We start from the raw sequence: 23,579 nt of genomic DNA, 5'->3' as shown, positions 1-23,579 counted from the left end.
ATCCATGAATTTTTCAAGTATGATGATGATGATGATGGCGACAGACTGGAAAAGGCTCAAAGTGGGCGTGGCTCGGCCATGCAGTCTACCAATGGGTTTGGTGCTGAGGCGGGACGAAACGTATCCGACATACAGGCAACAGGTTGCACTGTTTACACGGGGAAATGTTCTCAGATCTCCACTGAAGTAGGTACATTTTTTTTCTTCTAAAACTACGAATAGCCTCCGCAATACGCACCGTTACCCTCCAGTAGAGTGACGACAGATCCCGTGAATTGTATTGGCGTATGACTTAACCTTGCAGGTGTAGTATAATCAAATATCTTGTTGGCTTAACCCAGCTGTTTGAATAGTGTATATTTTTGATAGTTATTAGATCATTTACCCCATCGGTTGGGATTTTGAGGGGTTATCTAGGCTTGGCGTGTATACCAGTAACCTTGAATGCCATCTGTATTTCGCGCAGTCTGCGTTTTCAACAACGAGCGTTTATTACGTCTGGATAAGCAATGGGTACACCTGTGGCTTAATCGCTGCATCGGCTGTTTTACCTCACTTTACTCCGCTCTTCCTTGTCTCGATAGTAAGGATACAGTGCGGAGAATGCCCCTTTGTCTCCTCGCTATCATGATCGGGATGTACCATTCACACACACAGTGTGTTAGCCTGGCGCCTATAATTGGATCTGACAGTAGTAAAGAGGATATGAGTGAAGGCTGTAAATAGGACGCGGTCACGTCTTCACGTTTCACAGGTGAATGGTGCGGCATCCCTGTCGGTCGTTTCTGCTGATCTGGGGTCGGATGGTTTCATGTACACAGGCTGGTTTCGAGACACAGCGATACTGACTGACCGGCTAGGTGGGTGTGACGCAATTTATTCACCAGAGACACTGCTGCTCCATGTGGTCTTATTTTCTTTTCTGACCAAGACATTTTGTTAGCTTAAAGGCAGAATACACGTTTACTATCGCGTCTTTCCTTTTTTTTTTTACCATAAGCACCAGGTAGACCTGTTCATAATGCAATTTCGCATTCATCTCTATCCTAATGGCATGGTTTGGTTACCTGTCTATCGACTTGAAGCTTGACGTGTTTAGCATCGTTACAGCATAATCAGCCATGAACAGTTTCTGAATCGTATCTATTCATAAGAAAGGTTTTTTAAAAATATATAAATCACAATGTGTGATATAAATCAAAATGTGCCCCCTGGGCAGGGTTTCGGGGCTACTTGATTGGCAAAGAACCTGTTTATGTCCCAAACAACCTGCTACAAAACAGGCACTAATTAGAACAATAGCATCCAAAACAATGCTTAGGGACATGTCTTGAATCCAAACAGTTCATCTTGAGGTGTATGGCCTATAAGTCGACCAGTCATTTTGCTTTTTTTATGGGCTTTTTTTTATTTTATGCCCCAAATTAACCTTCCATACCATGGCTCAGTCATTACAATTAATGATGAATTTAAAAATATCTAGAATACAACTAAATAAATATATATTGACATATTTCCTATGGTTTTATGATTAATTTATTCTAGTTAAATATATCAAAATGAGATATACAGAAAAAAATGAGAATACATTTTCTTTCTTTCTTTCAAGCGCCCAATCATTTGCAGTCCTATAATCACACCTCTAATTTACTAACTCCCCTAAACTCAACCCACCTTTACAGGAAACCTGTCAAGTGTGAAATTCCCCCTGGAAATGATTACGTTTGAAAACACCGACAATGCATGCGATTGATGGCCAGTCACAATAACTAACGAGAGGGGACAAGATAATGAAGTGAAATAAGGGTGTAGACAGAGCGAAAGGGAAACGCAACAATAGCGACAGTCTTGTTTGGTGGCATTCCTGTCTTCCTCCCTCCACAAGGCCCGTCCTTGTGTCAAGAGGCGAGCTAATAATTACGGGGGAAACACAAGCCACCGCTACCGTTTCGATAGGTTATTTTACAGCTGCTATAGCGCCGGCAGCTTGTGTTGGCTCAGGTAATACTTTAACCTGAGCGATGCACATTCAGCCACCTGAGCTGCATTTCTCCCGTTGGAATTTCCCCTGTGTTGATGTTGGGGATCGTTCCACCTGGTTAGCACTGCTGACTAACATGAGCCAAAAGGCTGGTGTGTCAAGGTGTTTAATATGACCCCTGTGTCTGGTGTAAAGAGTTGTAAGGCTTCTCTTTACTTTCGGATGGAGGATCCTGATTGAGTTACAATTCGTTTTAAATCATTTTGTTATGAGCAAGCTTTCGACACGCTGAACGTTCAGCCTCCTCAGCACAGCCCTACACACCTCAACCCATATGTTACGTAGACAGGACACACCATCCCACTCCTCTGGTTGTACAGCTTTGCCCTCATATGTTACTCTTCATAAGTGCATTCATAACCACGCGGTAGCCTGGATGGCATTGGAGGAAGAATGCCAGACATTCCAGGCTGAATGATTACAAGTGAGTGGGCACTCATCAACACTCATTTGATGATTTAATTGTGTGTAACACCACTTGCCACGGCCCTCCAAGGTTACACTGTAACCAGAAGTCGGAGCTAGTTAGTGTTTAATGCACCTGCGCTCAGTACCTCCTGACAAACACACAGCGAGTTCCCACAGAGTTGTTGTGCGGTTTAGCCTTGTATAGAAAGTGGGGCTGAGGTTAGGAATTAAAGCAAACATGGTCTTCCTGCAAGGGATTCTGCTGATTGTTAACTATATAACAAAAATACATGGCCTATTTGACAAATTACTTGTTGGTTCACATTTTAATTTCTAATTATGTTAAGGTTTTTATTTTTCTTTTCCTCTGTGCTGTCATATACTTATTTCCTTTAGGATATGGTGTAAACACGATGGTAGGTATTCACCGTTCCACGTGGACAAAGCATCAATAGGGGGGTGTGTGTGCGTGTGCACACGTCGCTCCGTGTGTGCATACTTGCTCAGCTCAAAGTAAACACTGTCCTCCCCAGTTAGCCTCTTCTGATGTCTGGAGACCGGCGGGGACATTTTGTGGCAGGCAAGGATAGGGGCGTGGGGGGATGGGGGGTGCCAGGCTGGGGGCATTCCTCACATAGCCCCTAGTGTTTAATGCTCCACGGGTCCTGGACAAAAGCAGGAGTATCCACCTTTGCACGGTTCTGTGTGTTCCTTTTCAAAGCAGGACTCGCTCATAACAACTCGGGCAACTCTGGGCTGATGCTGTCCGGACAAGGTCTGCAGTGCCCCGCGGATTGTGATAACGTAAAAGGCTTATTTGGAACACAGAAAACCCACAGTTCCAGTTGTTTTCGTGTTTTTAAAGGCAATAAACATCTCGGACGGGGTCCCCTATGTCAGAGGAAGGTTGTTGTTAGTGCTAACAACATTTTGATCCGGGCCCTGATATGCCACTATCAACTTTCATTATCCTTAAATGACTGCTGCAATCCCAACAGGGAAAACCGGGTATTAAACCACACATTTGTCACATTGTTGTGCGGTGAGATGCCTATATATACTCCCTCTGTTTCAAGAGACTTTTATTATTTTTTATTCTCGCACTTGCACTTGCTCTCGCTTTCGCTCTCTCAAATGCACACACACACACACACACACACACACACACACACACACACACACACACACACACACACACACACACCCCTAGTAGGACCCAACCGCACAAAGAAAAAAACCTTATTGTCCCAGTGGCATATCTGCTATGGAATGAATACCTATTGTGGGGAAATAATTGGGGTTTAAATAGTACCAACATTTATAGCAGTAACCCATACTGAGTTATGGAAGTACTCCTTTTCAGTAAAGGGAAGTACTCCTTTTTAGTAGTACATTTTATGAACCTAGGGAAAGACGAGCAGACGAAATAGAGACTTTAAAGCTGTCGAAGTCTAGCTATTGTGTCTCAATGGTTGATCGTATATTGTAGGGGATGACAAGTTAATAGCTGCAAAATGGCTCTACATAAATATAAAATGTCTGCTGCATAACAAAGCCTACTAAAGCAGTTGGGATTGTTTGTTTTCAAGGTATTTTCTGTAGTCGTTCATTTAGTCCTTTTTATATTGAAGTTTCCCTACAGAGCCCAGATAAAAACTCAAAACCGGGCTCAGAGAGGACTCACTTCACTCCTCTCTGCCTGTGTTGTACACGCTGTTCCCTTAACCCGCTTTATTGGAGTCAGCTGATTTGAATTTGCGACCCTTATGGCCCTTCTCTTTCTGTGCAGGTCGGCCGGGGAGAAACCAAGCAAAGTGAACATGAGCGCGCTCTCCACAGACAAGAAGCCACTGGTGGACTACGGCGTCCAGATCCGCTTCATCAACGACCTGCACGACACGGGCGGTGGGATCCCCGAGAAGAGCCGCGCCGCCGCCGCCGCCGCCACGCCCCCTTCCAACAAGTACGGGGTGGCGGTGCGCGTCCAGGGGATCTCCGGGCAGCCCTACCTGGTCCTCAAAGATGGCGAGAAGGGGGACTCGTACGGCGTTCAGCTGAAGGCGCAGACCATGCCTCAGAGTCCGAGTCTGAGCCCTGTGCCAGGCTCCAGGTACAACTCCTTGGGCCGAGACCCCAAACCGCCTGGGTTTCCGAAACCGTACGCCCCCGTTGGAAACACAAGGAGCTCCTCTGTGTCACCGGCGGAGGAAGTAGAGGGGGAGATCTTTGGGAGTCCCCTGAAGAGACCACCCGGGGATGGACAAGCAGTGGGCCAGGTGGGGGACGGCGAGAGAGGAGTCGCTCCGAAGGCGGACCCCCTACCCAAAACGGTGACCAGCGGTGGAACGGGGAAAAAACCCGAGTGGGATAGTGGGGACGAGTTTAACGAGGCCGGACTGAAACCCGTGAACCGAAACGGGGTGGGGTCGAGGTCGGTCAAGCAGAACGGGTTCACCTCAGCCGGATCGCTGGGGCGCCACAGCGGGAAGACAATCATGCAGAACTTCCCCCTGGAGTCTTTCCCAGAAGGCCTTCCTCCTCCACCCTCTCCATCTTCGTCTTCCTCGGCGCTGGCTGAGGAGGAGGAGCGGGCCCCGGCCATAGACACCGAGTCACTGGCCCCCATCAACAAGCTGATCAGCAAGTTCAACAGCAGCGGCCCCGGGGCCTCCACGCAGACCCGGGGCCGCGCAGGGGCCCGGCAGCGGCTGAGGTTTGACGAACGCAAACGATCCAGGAGTCTGGATGCTCGGAAAGAGGCCGTGGTAGCCCTTCCACTGCCAGCCTCTCCCACGTTTGATGCCGTCAACCCCTACGCTAGTACCCCCACGCCTCGATCGGCCCCCTCAAAAATGTCGGCGTCACCCGGCTCGGCGAGTGTTGGCCCGGGAACGAGCGCCGCCTCTGTCACCACGGCGATGGCACTCCCCACCTCCAGGCCAGGCTTCAAGTCGTCGCGGAGCTCGGTTGCCAAGGACACCCCTCATCCAACCATACCAAAAAAGCCTGTAGGTATTAAAATAGTAGAGCGGCACTTTGAACTAATTTCTCTTCTGCTGCTACTAATTGGGCTGTAGAGACTCATAACATGTTCCCTCTTCAAAGGAAACGCCGGCTCCATTAAGGCACCAGAGTCGAAGCTTAGACGTGTCCAGTGATGAGGACGAACAGGCAAAGCAAGCCATATACAACATCCTCAAAGACGGGTAAGATGAGGACACTTGGTAGTTGACAAGCGTGATATTTTCAGTTTGTATTTTCCAAAACTTTTTTCTTTACTTCTGCCTCTCAGGTCAAGTGCGAGTGAAGCGTCCATCAAAAGAAAGGTCAACCTCATCTATGCAAAGACCAACCCTTTGAAGGTATCAAGCTATAGTCATATATATTCAATACTATGTAAGTATACATAAGTAAGTCAGATCTGCAGGATGTAGGTCATGAGGAAAAGCAAATGACGTAGTGCATATTTAATCTGACCTGTAATAGTATCCCAGCACTGGATGGAAACTGTGAAGAAAGAAATGCTTTCTAACTTTCACAACACACATATTAAGCAGTACTAAAATAGTCTGACTATATTTATGCTTTGCCTAGAAAGGGAATCTTCAGTGACATTCTTTGGACCGAATGCTTTATATCTTTGGTTGTCACTGCTGTCAATGCAGTCGGGTTTCATAAGCACATGAAACGCCATTTTAAGGATTCTCTTTGGGAATGCAAAACATCCGCCGCCTAAATGCAACAAGGGTGCTGATTACTTGGCCGCACGTTCTCCTCCGACGCCTCATCCAAAAACCTTCTCCCCCCTAAATGCAACAGAAGAAGGCCCAAACGTAACCAGTAGCTCCTCGCCCTGATAGTAAATCTGCATACATTTCCATACCCAAGGGATTTCATTGAGTTCTCGCCTTCCCATAATGCAAGGCGTCTACATTGCCCTCGCATTAAGCACCGGGAGTGTTTATGAGTCCTTATTGCATCGCCTCTCACGAGAGCTTAATGACCAACTCGTGGCTCGCTCTCCTCGTTTTGTCTCTTGGCAACGCATGCACCTGAGGGGAGGGGAGCTGATTACACCAGGCCCGGCGTGTTAAAAGCACAGTCATTGATATTCATCCATAATTGAGCGGAGGTTGTAACCTGGTAGCAGCTGGTGGGGCTAGCCGCCTGTCCGGGATGAGCTCCGTTTCAGGGAGCAGGGGTCCGGCCTTGAGGGCCGCCATGTGTTTCCTCCGGGGTTGCTACGGTTTCCTTTTGTTAGTGGTGTGTATTCGGTGACTTTTAAGTGGCGTGTGTGTGTGTGTGTGTGTGTGTGTGTGTGTGTGTGTGTGTGTGTGTGTGTGTGTGTGTGTGTGTGTGTGTGTGTGTGTGTGTGTGTGTGTGTGTGTGTGTGTGTGTGTGTGTGTGTGTGTTAGTGAAGAGGGGGTCACCTTGGACATGGCCGTAGCCCGGTGGTGGCTCCCCTGACAAATAAAAGCAGTCCATTAAAGTTGAAACAGTGAAAACATCAACATGGGTATTGTGTATACAGAATTTACCTAATAATTTGCCTGAATCAATAACAACACAATGGGATTTGGTAAAGAAGTTAGAATAGTTGGTGTGAAGTCCAGGGTCTTAGTGATAGGAGAGTTTGCATTACAGCTCACTGAATGATGATGTGTCGTTTTCTAAGGTTGCCTATCAAATATAACGTTAGGTTGAGCTAAGCTCATGTCAACACATCCTAGCTATCAAGGAGTTTAAAGGGGTGGGGGTGAAGATTCTTATCTCTGTTAAGCCCCCCTTTGATTCTTGAGCGGGGTTGTTGTGAGTTGCTGGGTTGAGCATATTCTGATGTAGCGGTGCAGTGTTAGCTCCCGATAGCGCTGTGTGACGCTAAGGATCGAGATGGTCTCAAACTATGTTGATTTAGAAGACTTTGAATATAAGAAGTCTTTAAACTGGGGAAATTCTCTGTAAGTCTGCTACTTCCGGATAAAATGTATGTCCAAAGTGGTTGTTTTAAATTGGTTTAGACTCTGCATAAGGGAGTGTGACCTGTTATGTTAACGCCTAATTTTTCATAAAATCTTTACAGTATTTGAAACTTGTAACAAGAAGTTCTCCTAGAACCAGGGTTAACTTATCCTCTTTCATCTTTGTACTTGTTAGGTTTGTTATCTTGTCTGGGTGTGCCTATTTTGACATCACCCTCAGACAAATTGGATAGGCCTACTTAGTTTAAATCATGGCAAAGATTTCATGGCATCTTTCTTTTTTAACAACTGCTCGAGACCTTGAGTACAAAGCTGAAGCAATTTACACCAAGGGCTCGATCCAGGGCTCAGTGTTGTTGGATGGCATTAGAGAAAAGGCTGCTGCTCATTATCTCTTCGCTGGAGCGCAGAGTACATGAAACGGGCTCCACAATGGGGAGTTATCTGCCAGCTGTTATAGCGAGGGCCAATCAAACGGAAGAAATGTGTGCAAGCCTCTTCTCCCCATCTACTGCTGATAAGAAATGCAACGGAAATCGTGAACCCTCCTCCCCTTAGGCCCTCTGTCTCTGTCTGACTCTCTGTCTCTCTTCGTCTCTCTGTCTGTCTCTCTGTCTGTCTCTCTGTCTTTCGCTCTCTCTCTCTCGCGCTCGCTCTCTCGCTCTCTCTTTCCTTCCGGAGAAGTGTGTAGGAGGGCTGTACAGCCTGTCTCTTCTCCTTCTGTTGCTTCCCTTGTGTTCTCCTATGCAGGGAACGTACAGAGAGGCTAAGTATTGAAAACACAGTGGGGGCGCCAGCCCGGCAGCTCTGCAGTTGTACAGTAAACCCGTCTGTAAAGAGTTGTTGACGGCAGAGCATGCTGACAGGGCCTATAAAGTACTTTTTTGTAACTTTCAGAAACTTTGGAGACGTAGAAGTAGCTTTTGGCGTATAAGAACAAAGTTTGGGGTTGATATACAGTGATATATATAGTTCTTAAGATCCAGACACACCATCTGCTGTGCTTGACGCCATAGTTTGTGGAAGATTCTTCCCGATGTAACTTCTGTCCTCCCCCTCTCGGTCTCACTTTTTCGTGTGTGTGGTGTGTGTGTGTGTACGTCTCTGCTTGTTTGTATGTGTGTGTGTGTGTTTCTAGTTCCGAGGATCAATGGGAAATCCAAACAAGGACGGTGACGAGCATCTAAACGAGGCCAAGGAGCTTCGGGATCAGCTAAACCGACTCAAGGCGGAGCTGAGAGAAGCCCATGATGAGTGAGCAGATATACATCTTTTACGCATCTGTGCGCTTGTATGCGTGTCTGTATATGTGTGTGTGTGTGTGTGTGTGTGTGTGGGTGGGCGCATGTGGAGCGTGTGTGCGGGACGACGATTAAGCCCAATTTATAAATCACGCCCCATACCCGGATCACTCGCAAACCCCCCCCCCCCCCCCCCCCCCCCCCCCCCCCCCGCAATCAAGTACCGGCACTCATCCACTCGATAACGGGGCGCGGCCCTGACATGAGCTGATGCTGGCGTGCGATGTGTCTCCCGGCGCGCAGACTAGCAGAGGGGCGAATGGCCAGGGAGGCTTCAGAATCCACCGTGCGTCAGCAGGAAGACCAACTGGCTGAGCTGCAGGAAGAGCTGAGGAGGGTTTCAGAAGGCTCCCCCTACAGCGACTCACTGCAAACGGTATTGACGGCGCACACACGTACGCACACACAGTGATGCGGATGTATGTACACACGCGCAGGCACGTACAGTTGCACGCACGCACACGCACATAAAGACACACGCATGCCTTTATGCAAAAATCTGCGCATTGCATCTTGACAGACTGACCCAAGAAAGGACTGACATTGCTTTAACAAACACACACGCGCGCACACGCACACGCACACGCACACACACACATTCAATACAACCCCAGTATTCAAAACAGAAACCCCAGCTGAAGCCATACACACAAATCGTTTTGACATTATGTCCAACATTATTTACATAGTCACAATGCTTCTGCAATCTTTTCACACAAAACGATGTGTGCTCGTGCCACTAATCTTGGGAGGGATATAATCTCCTGCTCCTGTACTGCTGTTTGTACTATTGTAAACTGTTACTTTATACTGTCATCAAACAATTTTTAATTAAATAAAGATGCTTTAGTTTAGATTGAAGAATTGTAAAATAGAGAGAGTATGAAAAACACATCCTCTTTCTCTGCTCCCTCCCTCCTGAGTTACTCAGCCATTGTTGCATTCAATTATCTATGATTGACAGGTAAGATGGACCCCCCGAATAAATCAGGGGAGAGATGCCCTGTTTGTTTAGAAAAGTGGCAGGCAGTGGCCTAAAATCTAGTTTGGCTCATGCAGAAGCAGATATTCTCACAGCGCATTTCACACACCAATAGCTGACGGATCGGCTATGGCATTTCTAACAAAGAACACTCGCATGATAACTCTTCAACCTTAAACCCAACACACCTTTACATAAGGTAAAAAAAGACCCCCTAATAACTCTCTGTCGGTCTGTCTGTCTGTTTGTGTGTCTCTCTCTCTCTCCCTCTCTCCCTCTCTCCCCCTCCCTCTCTCTCCCTCTCTCCCGCTCCCTCTCTCTCCCTCTCTCCCTCTCCCCCTCTCTCCCCCTCCCTCTCTCTCTCTCTCTCTCTCTCCCTCTCCCCCTCTCTCCCTCTCCCCCTCTCTCCCTCTCTCCCCCTCCCTCTCTCTCCCTCTCTCCCCCTCTCTCCCTCTCTCCCCCTCCCTCTCTCCCTCTCCCCCTCTCTCCCTCTCTCCCTCTCCCTCTCCCCCTCTCTCCCTCCCTCTCCCCCTCTCTCCCCCTCTCTCTCTCTCTCCCTCTCTCCCCCTCTCTCTCTCTACCTCTCTCCCTCTCTCTCTCTCTCTCTCTCTCCCTCTCTCCCTCTCCCTCTCTCCCTCTCCCCCTCTCTCCCCCTCCCTCTCTCCCTCTCCCCCTCTCTCCCTCTCTCCCCCTCCCTCTCTCGCTCTCTCCCTCACCCCCTCTCTCCCTCTCTCCCCCTCCCTCTCTCCCTCTCCCCCTCCCTCCCCCTCCCCAGGACGTGGCGACGCTGCAGGCCGAGCTGGTGGAGGCGGCCATGCTGCGGCAGCGGCAGGAGGAGACGCTGCACCAGCGGGAGCGGGAGCTGACCGCCCTGAAGGGCGCGCTGAAGGAGGAGGTGGAGTCCCACGACGAGGAGGTGGAGAACCTGAGAGAGCAGTACAGCCAGGACATGGAGGTCCTCAGGAGAACCATGGAGGAGGTCTCGCAGGTAGGGGAGAGGACAGGCTGGCCACAAGGTAGCTCAGAGGCTAGGCTAGTAGGCTACGGGTGGGGGTCAACTCCCATGTCCCATAAAAGGTACTGGGCTTTATTCCCAGTGTACACAGCCAGACCGGTAAGCATCCTAGGGCAAGAGGCCCTAATCCCCTTTAACTGCTCCCCTTTAAGTCTGTGTTTATCCCCCCTACTTGCTCCTTAATGACATGTTTACAAAGTCTGTGTTTATCCCCCCTACTTTCGTCTCAATGACATGTATACAAAGTCACTGTTTATCCCCCGACTAGCTCCAGAGTGACATTTATACAGATTCACTGTTTATACCCCTACTTGCTCCTCAATGACACGTATACATATTCACTCTTTATCCCCTACCTGCTCTTTTAATGGTATCTGAATGCAACAGAAGCTGCTTTGGATGAGAGCCTCTGTTAAAATGAGTGAAGTGTAAGTCCTAGTAAAGGGAGGATTTGTATGAGTAAACCAATGCAGGAGGAACAAAAGCTCACAGCTTCTGTTGCTTCAGTGTCAACAAGCTCAGAAGACACTAAGGAGACAACAGATGAGAAAGAATACGTCGTCTCTGGTCGTGTCTTTGTTCAGTTCTGGGCCGTCCCAGATAAAACAACAATACCGCATATCAAATTCAAGGTGACAACGTGTAGAACTGGAATATCGGCTCATAACTATAGGTGCTACAAGTTTCTTCCTTCTATTTGTTTATGTCCCGCCTACAAGATATTGATTGGCTCAGTGAAGATGTACACCGAGCCTAGTATCACCCAACCTACCCCAGACCCTGAATTGCAGAACATAATGAAATTGGCGTTAACTATCCCTATTCCTCCATATATACCCCATTCAGTTGTTACTCAGTCTCCGACTGTGAAGACTAGAATACGTATATTTCGTAAATTGACTCAGAACTTTAAGATATGGTATTGTTCAATTGCCTGGTTATACTTGAAAGTCAAGTAGCAAACTCAACTGATGGAATGAGTCAGAGGAGGAGGCTGGAGTTGAACATAGTTCTTTTTATGGTCTTGTATGCATCTTCTTTAAGTCCTACCCGAATGCCTCTCACATACTTCTTCCAGGTTGCCTAGTCCTATATAGTGTCAATAAAACTTCCAACCTGAAGTGTGTGCAAACAGTGACTCCAGGGCCGAAACTGCAGTGTTTAAACGCCGATAGCCTGTAGAATATTCACATATGCAAAGCTGGGAGGGCTTAAGATGTACAGGAGAATACACAAAGGGTAGCAACCGGTTGCTATGTGGTGATATTCTGGTGGTGGTAGCTGGTGTTCAACAGGGTTTTTTGATAAAGTATCGCAGGTGCCACAGGCAGTCTATTTTTGGATCACAGAGTTCGAGGACAGGTGGCAGCCGTATAAGAAAATACAACACATATTCGAAGAAAGGAGTTATATTTTGACATTTATTTGTGTCTGTGGTAGTAAAAACAAATTCTAACAGCCTCCCCTCGCCATGCTGATTGAGTCATAATGTTTCATTCCATTGTGTATTCAATTTCGGCTTTTCAAAAATTTGCATGTCGTCTTTTATTGATGAAGAAGTGTGTCTGGTTGTGATGAGGACTTAGACGGTGGGAATAGTGCCCTGTAGGTAAAGGTGAGCACCTTCTGCTTGACAAAGTAAAAGCCCCCCTGCTGGGTTTGTTGCTCCTCCACGGAGGCAAGCTAATCTCACTAATTAATGAGTTGCTGGTGCTGATTAACGCGACCCAGGTTGTTGACTCCAAGTGGGGCTGTTATTTGTTTGAACCTGGAAGTTCAACCTCTCACGCAGTCTTGTTCCACCTGAGAACTTAAACCTGTTAAATGAGTACCACGGCCCAGCATGAGCTCCGTGTCCCAATGTCTAAAAAGGAATATAGTGCCCTACCTTGGACACTATATTACAACCAGAACTCTAGAGGCTTTATCTTATGGGTATCTTCATCTTTACCCATAAGTCCGCTTGTGTCAGCACTGAGTGTATGTGACGTTAAACAGTCGGCTCAGCATCGCATGCATTAAAATCCTCCATGATTGATGTTAGATATGCGTGGGGCTTGCTGCAGCAGCAGCATACTGTATTGCTAGGAGCCTCAGATACCCTACTGTGGAAGCGGGGAGTTCTGAATGTTTATCCGGGATTTGTTTGCGTTTAGTTGTTTGGCAGACACTTTGATCCAAAGTGACTTCCATGTGAGGCTGAGCACAATCCAAGAGAAAAACGATAAATATTGGAGCAAATACAAGTGATGCCCGGGTAGATTTAGGAAAAACACAACAGGACAAAGTATCTAGGAATCAGTTGGTAGCTGGTAGGACTCCACTGGTATCAGTATTATATAATTATAATAATGATTTATCTTGATATTATAATATTAAATGATATTCAACCCAAAAAATATCTAATATTCATCTATTCATTATCCCTAGTGAGGAAAGGCTATCTGAGTACTCTTGTTTACTGAAACGTATTCATGTTTCCAACTTAATTTTCTTTAAATGGAACATTATCTCAATTCAAAATCACTTCATAATGGCCTCATAATGTGTGTGCGTGTGTCAGTCCCAGGAAGACATCGAGGAGGAGAGGCAGAGGGTGAACGCCTCCATGGTGTCACTGGGGCATGAGCTGGACAGCTGCAGGGACCAGGGGGACACCTGGAAGACCCAGCTGGAGGCCTCGCAGCTAGAGTGAGTCCCCCGCTAGCTGTTAGCATTCTGTTGCTGTGTCAAGGCGTTAGCCTAGCCGCAATGCTAGGCCGGTATGTGAAACGTGTCGACACGTTTCACATACTTTTTGAAGGTTTCAAATAGTTTTTCTGGTAACCTTTAAATATATCAGGATAAAATCAATATTAATCTTATAATATGTTACAATTTTGTTTACCAACTTTCTGGTAACCTTAAAATATATCAGGATAAAATCAATATTAACCTTATAATATGTTACAATTTTGTTTACCAACTTTCTGGTAACCTTAAAATATATCAGGATAAAATCAATATTAACCTTATAATGTGATACATTTTTGTTTCCGCATAATTTACTTAAGTGGGTTCTTTTTTCATTTTTAATATTTTGACTTAACCTTTGATCCTCAGGACTCAAAGGAAGGACAACAGTCGAATGTGAGAGAATACAACCTGTGGTTTGAGTTTAGTTGAGTTGTGATGTAATGTGACGAAAAACCCTTTGGCTTATCGGAATAGGATCGCTTTCAATTAATATAACTTGTCTGTGTGTTAAATGATGTCAATGATTCTGATCAATTGTTTATGGATTTTGTCTATTGATTTTGTTGAATTGATTTGACTCTACATTTTTGTTTATTATTTTCCTATAAATCAAGGTGCTATTGATTCAATAACCCCATATCGACTGATCTTTTTGAATTTGAAATCCAATGGTGATGTCGCTATAGCAACACACCCAATCAATTGTGCTGCAAATTCGTTAATTCTCATCCAATCCCCCTGAAAATAGTGAAATCGTGGTTTGTGTGTCTCGCCTTGTCTTTGTGAGTGTGTTTGCGGGCTTTGTCTCTCAGGGCTCTATCGTCTTCATCTCACCACTCGACCCTTCCCTCCCCACCTCAGGCTGCAGCGGTGTCGCCGGGGGAGAGAGGAGCTTCAGGGAGAGTTGAGGGAGCTGCAGGACTCTGTGTCCTCCATGAAGAGTCAGACGCCCGGTGTGGATGGTGAGCAATTTGAGGTGAGGATCCCTGGCGTGCGCCATGCCCTTGCGCAGAGATTATGGGTTGTCAGGTTGGCTTGAATGCGAGGGGCTTATCTGCTCTCCTCAGTTGTATGGCTTCCCTTTCATGTTTTTCAAAAAATTGCCGATGGTATTTATTTATTTTTTGCACCGCTCTTTATCATTGCAGCCGGTCATACATATTCATCAGCTATTTATATTCTAATTCCACGTCTCTATTCGTCCATGTATTAGTGCAGCACTGATTTTCCCTGTCTGAAGATTAGTCCATCCCCTCTCTGTCTCCATCTCCCTGTCTGTCTCGCACTCGCTCTCTCTCTGTCTCGCTCTCGCTCTCGCTCTCTCTTTCTCTGTCTCGCTCTCTGTCTCACTCTCTCTTTTTCAATTCACTTCTGTAACACTGTTTCTCTTTATCATTGTGTCTGTAAAATTGCCTGGTTTATACACACACACACACGCGCACACACACACACACACACACACAGACACACGCGCGGCCCATATAACAAGCTTTGTTGTGTGCTTAAGCATATTCCCGTCCTTCCACATTTTATTCATCTGATTACCTACCCAAAGGCCGCTCAGCGTTGCCATGACGATCTGAAGCGGACTCGTGCTGAGTTGGACAAACAAAAGGCAGAGTTGGAGCAGAAGTGCGCCGAGCTCCAGGCCCTGAGGAAGGCTGGCGAGGAGACGGAGGCCGGGCTGCGGTCTGAGATTAGCAGGCTGAGGGACCAATCACAGAGCGACAAGGCTGAACTGGAAAAGGCAAAAGAGGTACGGCATTGTGTGGACAAAGAATACCGCCTGATAGGGATCTAGGCGATCAGCAACAATTTGTTTGTTTTTTGTCTCTTCAACCCTGTGATTTGTTGTCTATTTTTGATGGAAGGGCGGTTGTCGCCTTACATTATATGCACTGGTTTAACTCCAATCCATCCCGTCCCTCTCACATCCCTCCTGCTCTTTTTCCCACCCTGATTCTGTCAGTCGCTAGCGGGGTCTTCAGCGAGACCCGCGCTGGAACAGGAGTCGGCCCAGGAGCTCCAGGAGGCCAACGCCAGACTCCGAGAGCGGCTGTCTCGCATGGTACTAGCCGTAAACACTCTGTGTCTGTGTCTCTGTGTGCTGTGTACTGTATGCAAAACACAAGGAAAGGCCGTCCCAGGCCGTCCCACGCACATCAAACATTCACCAGTCCATTAACTCCAACCCTGAGGCAAGGCAGCGCACCATATTCATGTCTGTATAGGCCTTGTGAGTTAAAGGCAAACACACAGACTGAATGTATATGAAAAGGGAATGTATTGTACAGAGAGGATGTATTTGAATGTGTTGTGTAGGCGGCCGCACGTGGAGAATCCTATTGGTTTCAGTGGATTAGGAGAGGCTGTTGCTGTGCTCAGGGTAGCAGAAAAAGAGTCTAAATATGTACCCTGGCATACGTTGAATGATACTTAAAGCTGCTATGGGTAAGATTTGAGTGAGAGAGAACAGAAAAGAGCAGATGAGAGGGAGATTTTGAAAATAAGCAACCAAAAACCAAAGTCCTCTCCCTCTCTGCTCCCTCCCTCCCTTCCTTTCGCCACCATTGAGTCGTGTTGCATTTCCCGCCCCTCTGATTGACAGCCCAGATGGAATACCTGAACCAATCAGGGAAAACATTCCATGATGGCTCCGAGATGACCCGGTTTGGTCTGTTTACAGAGGCAGGCCCTGTTAAATCAAAACGGATACTTTCTCAGCACATTTCACTCTAATATGATGATACTATTAATGCTATTACACTTACGATGGCTGTGCCATTTTGAACAAATTAAATTCAAATACTAGCTCTTGAATCTTATCTGCAGCACCTTTGGTGACATTGAAAAACATTCGATACTCTTATTAGCCTCACAAAATCCTCAATGCTTTACGAGAGTTCATGTCAATTTTGTCATCCGAGTATGACGGCATTGCCAGGTCCAACCAGAACCCAGAGTGCTGCTTCACTTATTTCCTGACTCAAACCCACGTCGATGTTTCCAGCGTCGGTGAAAACCAACCCTTTGGTTTGCGTTGCCACCAATGCTTGCATCGCGGAGGGCAGCGAAACTCCCTCATGACGGAGACTGTTGAATCCAGTTCAGGGACTGAACCTCTGTCTCCCCCGGCCCCCAGACCAGGCGCTCGTCCACCCTGCCCCTCAACCCCGGGGCGGAGGAGGCCCTGGAGGCCCTGGAGGACGACAACCGCGCCCTGAAGACCCAGCTGGAGGAGGCCCGGCGGGGAGCGGCCCGGCTGGGCAAGGAGAAGGATGAGCTGGGCCGGCGGCTGGAGGAGCGGGACCAGGAGAGGGAGGCACTGCGGCGGGGGAAGATCGAGCTGGAGGAGCAGAAGAGGCTCCTGGACCGCGCCCTGGACAAGATCAACAAGGAGGTGTGTGTGTGTGTGTGTGTGTGTGTGTGTGTGTGTGTGTGTGTGTGTGTGTGTGTGTGTGTGTGTGTGTGTGTGTGTGTGTGTGTGTGGACTTGTATAAACAGTGTTGTCTAATTTTGGGGAAGCAGGAGATTGAGGGATTTTGTAAGCTTTAGACTTTTGATTACACGTTTATGAGGAACAATTTTCCGAAAGGTCTCGTCAATGCTGGATTTAAGCACAGACCGCCTAATGATTCTCGGTCTAGACTGACCTACTAGTGAGGTGCAATGCGCAGACGGTGAGTGGGACATCTATATTCTATTCTATTTCCCTCTCACCCACCCTTTGCCTCCCTCTCCTCCTCTCCGTGCTCCTTCGGGCGCTCCAGATGGAGTCGATGATGGGCGACTCCCGGCAGTCTGTGATGGGCCTGCAGACCCAGCTGGAGGAGTACCGGGACCGCTCCAGGAAGGAGCTGCTGGAGGCCCAGCGCAGCAGCAAGGACCGGCTGGCAGAGCTGCAGAGGAGCCAGACCAGCCTCAAGGCCCAGCAGGATGAGGTGAGGACCGAGTGGGGGGGCATGATGCAGTGGTGGGGGCGATGATGATTGTGATGAAGATGATGGCGGTGATGGTCATGATGATGGCGGGGATGATGTTGATGGCTATGATGAGGATGATGGTGATGGTAATTATGGTAATGATGGGATTGGTGATGAGGATAGTGATGATGCTAATGGTAATGGTGATGAGGAGGAGGAGGATGGGGATAATGCTGATGATGATGTTGATAATAAGAAGGGCGAGGATGATGATGTTGTGATGTAGGAAGATGTAGTAATACAGTTCTGTGGGACTCAACCGCTTACATGCTTTTCAGAACAAATAGAAACCCTAATACCTTGTCATCAAGGTTAAGATAAGAAAGAATGGTACTTAATAAATCCCAGACAGGAATTTCGGGTTACATCATAAATATGATTGCAGTTCTTTTGTTTATTCTGTTTCAAATCTGTATGCTCTAGAATCCAGACTTGCTGTTTGTCTTGACTTAATAGCAGACATTCCCAGAGAACATGAATTAACTTTTAAGCCAACAGGGAAACTTCAAATTTGGCAGAGCATAAAACTTGGTCTTAAAACGAAATGTAGAGCAGTTTATTTTCTTTGGAGACATCAGCAGTTTGCATGCGTTTGCCTTCCACTATGAAGAATGGTGCTAATCATAGCCAGCTTGTCCTTGCAGTTGCAAAAGAACATATATTTATTTTAGTCTTTTGCAGATAATTGAAACCCATCTGGGCCATTTGGACATTGCCAGCAAAGATCTCTATCCCTAACCACACCACACACACACACACACACACACACACACACACACACACACACACACACACACACACACACACACACACACACACACACACACACACGCTCACACACGCTCACGCACACGCACACACATAGACTTGTTTTAAATTATTAATATAATTTAAAACAAGACAGCAAATTGGGGAAACGTTATTCATGCCGCATTTTGTTATTGCCCCGGCGTAGATCTCCCGCCTGAAGAAGGACCTGCTGGCAGCTGGCGAGGAGCGGGACGGGGCCCTGCTGGAGCGGGACCTGCTCAACGGGCGCCTCAAACACATGGAGGAGGAGCTGGAGGCAGAGAGGAGCACCTACACAGACCGCTCCCGGGAGGTCCGCAGCCTGGAGGTCAGTCCCACACGCACGCACACGCAGCCTGGAGGTCAGTCCCACACGCATGCACACGCAGCCTGGAGGTCAGTCCCACACGCACGCACGCACGCACACATACATATATACGCATGAACACACAGCTCCCTGGAGGTCCAGAGCCTGAAGGTCAGTCAGCATCACACACACACACACACACACACACACACACACACACACACACACACACACACACACACACACACACACACACACACACACACACACACACACACACACACACACACACACACACACACACACGCACTCAAAGGTCAAAGGTCAAATGGGGTTAGGGCAGCATGGGGTATGCGGGACATGATGAGTGGCGGGCACCTCGCAGCTGTGTTCCGGGTATCTGGTGTGCAGAAAGGTGGAAGTTCAACATCAGAAATACCCAGAGTACTCCTTATCTCATCGGAGTAAGTTATTTGGATCGTTTATAACCTTAACCCTAAGCTCCCTCTGTCAATATTAGCATTTCATGTTTTCCATGGGCTGCTCTTCTGTCAACTGGTGTTATGGTGGTATCCCTTTCTCACGCTCATTAACTCTATTCTTTGCCAACTACTTTGCTTTCTGTCTTTTAAAGTTGTGGAGGAAACATAAGTAGATGTCGCTGAACTGTTCATTAAAGTGTATGTGTGTTTGTTTGTGTGCGTATTGCAGGATAAACTCAAGTCACTTGGGATTGAGCTGGACGAAGAGAAGAGCAACGTGGAGCTTCTCAATGACCGAATCGCCCGAAGCAGAGAACAGGTACACACACACACACAGGCAGACAGACACACACACCCTTCGTCACGTGGAGAGGCATGCAAAGCGAGCAGGAAGTAGGGCTACTGTGTCACAGAGTCAAACAATAGCACTGTGACCTATTTTACCAGCCACTCCTATGCGTGATGTGCTTGGGTTGCAGTTGATTCCCTGACACCCCTCCCCTCCCTCCCCTCTCTCCCCTCCCTCCCCTCTCTTCCCTCTCTCCCCTCCCTCCCCTCTCTTCCCTCCCTCCCCTCTCTCCCCTCTCTCCCCTCCCTCCCCTCTCTCCCCTCCCTCCCCTCTCTTCCCCTTCTCCCCTGTCTCCCCTCTCTTCCCCCCTCCCTCCCTCCCCTCTCTCCCCTCCCTCCCCTCTCTTCCCTCCCTCCCCTCTCTCCCCTCCCTCCCCTCCCTCCCCTCTCTCCCCTCCCTCCCCTCTCTTCCCTCTCTTCCCCTTCTCCCCTGTCTCCCCTCTCTCCCCTCCCTCCCCTCTCTCCCCTCCCTCCCCTCTCTTCCCCTTCTCCCCTGTCTCCCCTCTCTTCCCCCCTCCCTCCCTCCCCTCTCTCCCCTCCCTCCCCTCTCTTCCCTCCCTCCCCTCTCTCCCCTCTCTCCCCTCCCTCCCCTCTCTTCCCTCTCTTCCCCTTCTCCCCTGTCTCCCCTCTCTTCCCCCCTCCCCCCTCCCCTCTCTCCCCTCTCTTCCCTCCCTCCCCTCTCTTCCCTCCCTCCCCTCTCTTCCCCCCTCCCTCCCTCCCCTCTCCCCATCAGGTGGAACAGCTCCGCTCTGAGCTGATGCAGGAGCGCTCGGCCCGACACGACCTGGAGATGGACAAGAGCTCCATGGAGAGACAGGTGGGGCTCCCGCCGACATCTTTGTTTACATACCGCACGCAGACCCTTGCACTTTGCTAACAGCGTTGGTTGCCTTGTGTCATTTGAATGTCATCTCGCATGTCTTAACGAACTGCCACCTTGGACCAAGCAAAGGGAGTTCCGAGGAGAATTTCTTTTTATTAAAATTAAATTCAAAATATTTAAATTGAGCTGAATAATAAAAGGCACCACACATTGCTCACACAAAAAATCTTTAATAAATGGCGGTCGAGTTGTATTCACTGTAACCCAACCGACAGACGGAACCCAGCCGACCAGTCGATGGGACACAGGGACTATCCCTGCCCCGTTGTTACACTGATGCTCTGCCTCTGTCCTTCTCCCTCCAGCTGAAGGAGCTCAAGTCCCGTGTGGCCGACATGGAGACCCCGTCGCGGCCCTCCGCTGGCATCGCTGTGCTGGAGAAGAAGGTCCAGGAGCTGGAGGAGACGCTGCTCAGTGAGGAGAGGTAGAAAAGAAGAAAACTGCATTGAAATCAATTGTAATATAAAAAAAAAAGATGGATAGGAAAATGTAGGATATGTGAAGAATGGCGATATACGACGGGTGGCTGTACAGTACAATGTCTACAATACTAGACTCCCAGCCTTAAGGTACTGGGGTTTGATCTTTGGATAAAACAGTGTGCTAAATGACTCAATAGCAAATACTTGCTATAAAAACAGGCTCTACAGCTGGCCTGTTGCCACCGATATCATTGGTACTTGTAGTGCGTGGGTTGTGTATGTGCTCATGTGTGTTGTGTGGATGTGTGCAGGGAGAAGGTCACCATCATGGCCTCCCAGAGACGCATGGAGAGGAGGCTGAAGGACCTGAACGCCACCCTAGACCAGGAGAGGAACCAGTCCGCAGAGCAGAAGGATCAGGTAGAACAAACGTTCATGGAAAGCGAAATCGATATTGTAAATACGTTTGCCTTTTGAGTCTGATTTAGTATAGGTGCATAGAAGGCCCGTCCTCCCTGGTCTGATGAAGCCAAAATGGAAAAGACTTGATCTCCACCCCTTGGCTGCAATACATACATACATGCTGGCTAGACGGTTAACCTCCTGCCACACTGTGCTCCTAACCTTAAGACCCTCACTCGTTCTGGAACTTTCTCTTGTTGCACTCTGACCTCTCTCTCTCTCTCTCTCTCTCCCTCTCCCTTTCCCTCTCCCCCTCCCCCTCCCCCTCCCCTTCCCCCTCCCCCTCCCCCGGGCAGCTGTCCCTGCGCGTGAAGGCGTTGAAGCGGCAGGTGGATGAGAGTGAGTGTGAGGTGGAGCGTCTGGAGGGCGTGAGGAGGAAGGGCCTGCGGGAGCTGGAGGAGCAGCAGGAACAGAGGGAAGCCCTGCAGGCCAAGGTGACGGCGCTGGAGGCGGAGCTCAAGTAAGGCCAAACAGACAACACCTTGGTTCAGCACTGAGCCCCCAGGGGCGTGATGCTAGGGCAGCTATGGAGGGGTTGTCGGACATGACGTGAATCACAGAGAGTCTTATGAGAAAGTGAGAGAGGTAACTATAGACTACCTGGTAGTACTTCACAAAATTAACCCCCAGTAACATAAAATACGACATTCTAATGAAAACCAATTATCATTTTTTTTCAGGCAAGCAATATATTTTCTCAAGTCTACAAAATGCAAGGCATGCCAGCGTACTTTGAGATCGGTGGCCCATTTAGAAAGAGATCTGAGGCTAGAACCCTTTGTTCTTGCCAGAATCAAGGGCAAGGACAAGCGATTATATAGAGAACATTAAGGCGGCTGTAGGTAAGATTCTGGAGTTCTAAAGAGAGACAGCCAAAAAGAGAACTAGAAGACCAAGATTTAGCTCTCCCCCAACATTTGCCAGCTATTCAGAATGATTGCATTTTACGCATCCATGGTTGATTTCCCCCAACCAGTCAGGGAAGAGGGTCAGAATTATGGAATTCCCTAAATTGGCCGACTTAGTCAACTCTAAACAGATCTTCTCACAGAGCATTTAACTCACAAATAGTGGATGGATGGCTATAGCATTTCTAACTAATTAAACTCAATCTATAGCTTTGACCAATATAAACTGAAAGTTTAATATCACACTCACAGCATGACATGATGTTTCAGGGCACCTTGCACACATCTAAAAATATCACTTGTTCTAAATAGTGAGTATAGTATGTGTTCAATTCAACTGAGTTAAATTGAGCTGTTTGATCCATTCACATTTAATGTGAAGATCAATACATATAACTTCCACCAGATGGCGCGCTGTACTAACTTCAATCCCTAACTGGGTTAGCTACCTGTAGGTGGAACTGTAAACCTTTTATAGTAACCTCCTATGTTTTCATGAAATAAAAACAAATAAACCTCAATCAATAATTAAAACCAAATGAATAACAGATAATGAGGAATTGTGTCTAAATTACCGTATGGTTCTTTTGGTCCGTGAAGGCGCAAGGTCCAACATTCACGGGCTTTGGCTCTGAGCTCGGTGAACCTCAGCTCAGAAGACGAAGACATCCTCACCGAGATCCACCTACAGAACAACAACTGATGGAGGGAGGGAGGGAGGGAGGGAGGGAGGGAGAAAGGTAAAATTGGATATAGGAGTATTTATGACTTTTTTATAAGGAAGGAGATGAAGGGGGGACAGGTAAAATATAGATATATTAAGATTTGTAATACAAATCGAAATGCACATATAATACGTATTCTATTTTTAAGTCTCAAAAGACTCCTATTTGTAGTAGATTGTTAAAGAGGCACCTCAGGGCTCAAGGAGTATATGGTTATATGACGGAAGTTGGATCAAGTGAAGGACGCTGTGTACAGCACTGCAACAACGACACACTGAACTGCAAGCAAAGGCATACTTCAACAGTAGAAAGGCTGTAATGATGTATTCTTGGCACCGTACACTGATGTTTTAACACTGTTTGTTTTCAGCTCAAAGGTATCAGCTATCAGCGATGTTAAATGAATACACATTCTTCTCACTGGTTTTAGCGATTCAATGTAATGAATACATGTTTTTCTGAGCGATTGCTGAAGAACAGACATATGGTGTACATTTGGAAGTACGGGGTTTGGTGTGCATTGCTTCAAATCGACATGAATGCATTTTTACTCCATATAGCCATGGTACTCTATACTAACGTAGCATTCTGCATGCTTTATTTTGTATTTTTACTTGACTACAGAAATCATTCAGAATATTAGCCTAGTTCCTGCATGAGTTGGAAACTTGTACTGCTCATGAATCAAAATACCCAAGTACATTTGTGTTTAGATTGCTGTTAGCCTCCGCATGATACGTTGTGTACATTGTTGTAGCCAGGTGAAGGAACACAATAGTATTGGTTTTCAATGTAAATCAGGAGTTTA

At 47.6% G+C, this 23,579-nt stretch overlaps 1 protein-coding gene across 3 annotated transcripts; it reads left to right on the top strand.

Moving 5' to 3' along the window:
* Positions 1–130: 130 nt before the first annotated feature.
* On the top strand, positions 131–22,762 carry cgnb (cingulin b). Of its 3 annotated transcripts, XM_079749089.1 has the most exons (22): positions 288–304; positions 755–860; positions 4,239–5,457; positions 5,555–5,655; positions 5,742–5,811; positions 8,567–8,682; positions 8,973–9,105; positions 10,487–10,699; positions 13,290–13,417; positions 13,829–13,855; positions 14,324–14,438; positions 15,018–15,218; positions 15,432–15,530; positions 16,605–16,862; positions 17,233–17,403; positions 18,401–18,562; positions 19,253–19,342; positions 20,105–20,188; positions 20,560–20,678; positions 20,988–21,096; positions 21,435–21,598; positions 22,647–22,762. In XM_079749089.1, exons 3-22 carry the CDS (start codon positions 4,270–4,272, stop codon positions 22,747–22,749), a joined length of 3,651 nt encoding a protein of 1,216 aa, XP_079605215.1. In that variant the 5' UTR covers positions 288–304; positions 755–860; positions 4,239–4,269; the 3' UTR covers positions 22,750–22,762. The 3 variants fall into 3 exon arrangements, with proteins under 3 accessions (XP_079605216.1, XP_079605215.1, XP_079605217.1); XM_079749090.1 differs by lacking the exons at positions 288–304; positions 755–860 and adding an exon at positions 131–186; XM_079749091.1 differs by lacking the exon at positions 13,829–13,855 and having other exon boundaries at positions 289–304.
* The last annotated feature ends 817 nt before the right edge of the window (positions 22,763–23,579 follow it).

Source organism: Pollachius pollachius (genome assembly GCF_949987615.1).
Source record: "Pollachius pollachius genome assembly, chromosome: 13".
NCBI classification, from domain to species: domain Eukaryota; kingdom Metazoa; phylum Chordata; class Actinopteri; order Gadiformes; family Gadidae; genus Pollachius; species Pollachius pollachius.
Note: the sequence above shows the minus strand (reverse complement) of the source record. Positions and strands in the feature narration are given on the sequence as shown.

Excerpts from the sequence above, each read along its gene's own strand:
- cgnb (XM_079749090.1), top strand. The coding sequence starts at position 4,270 with ATGAGCGCGCTCTCCACAGACAAGAAGCCACTGGTGGACTACGGCGTC. Across the intron at positions 16,863-17,232 it reads TGGACAAGATCAACAAGGAG|ATGGAGTCGATGATGGGCGA; the intron begins GTGTGTGTGTGT and ends CGGGCGCTCCAG. Across the intron at positions 21,097-21,434 it reads CCGCAGAGCAGAAGGATCAG|CTGTCCCTGCGCGTGAAGGC; the intron begins GTAGAACAAACG and ends TCCCCCGGGCAG.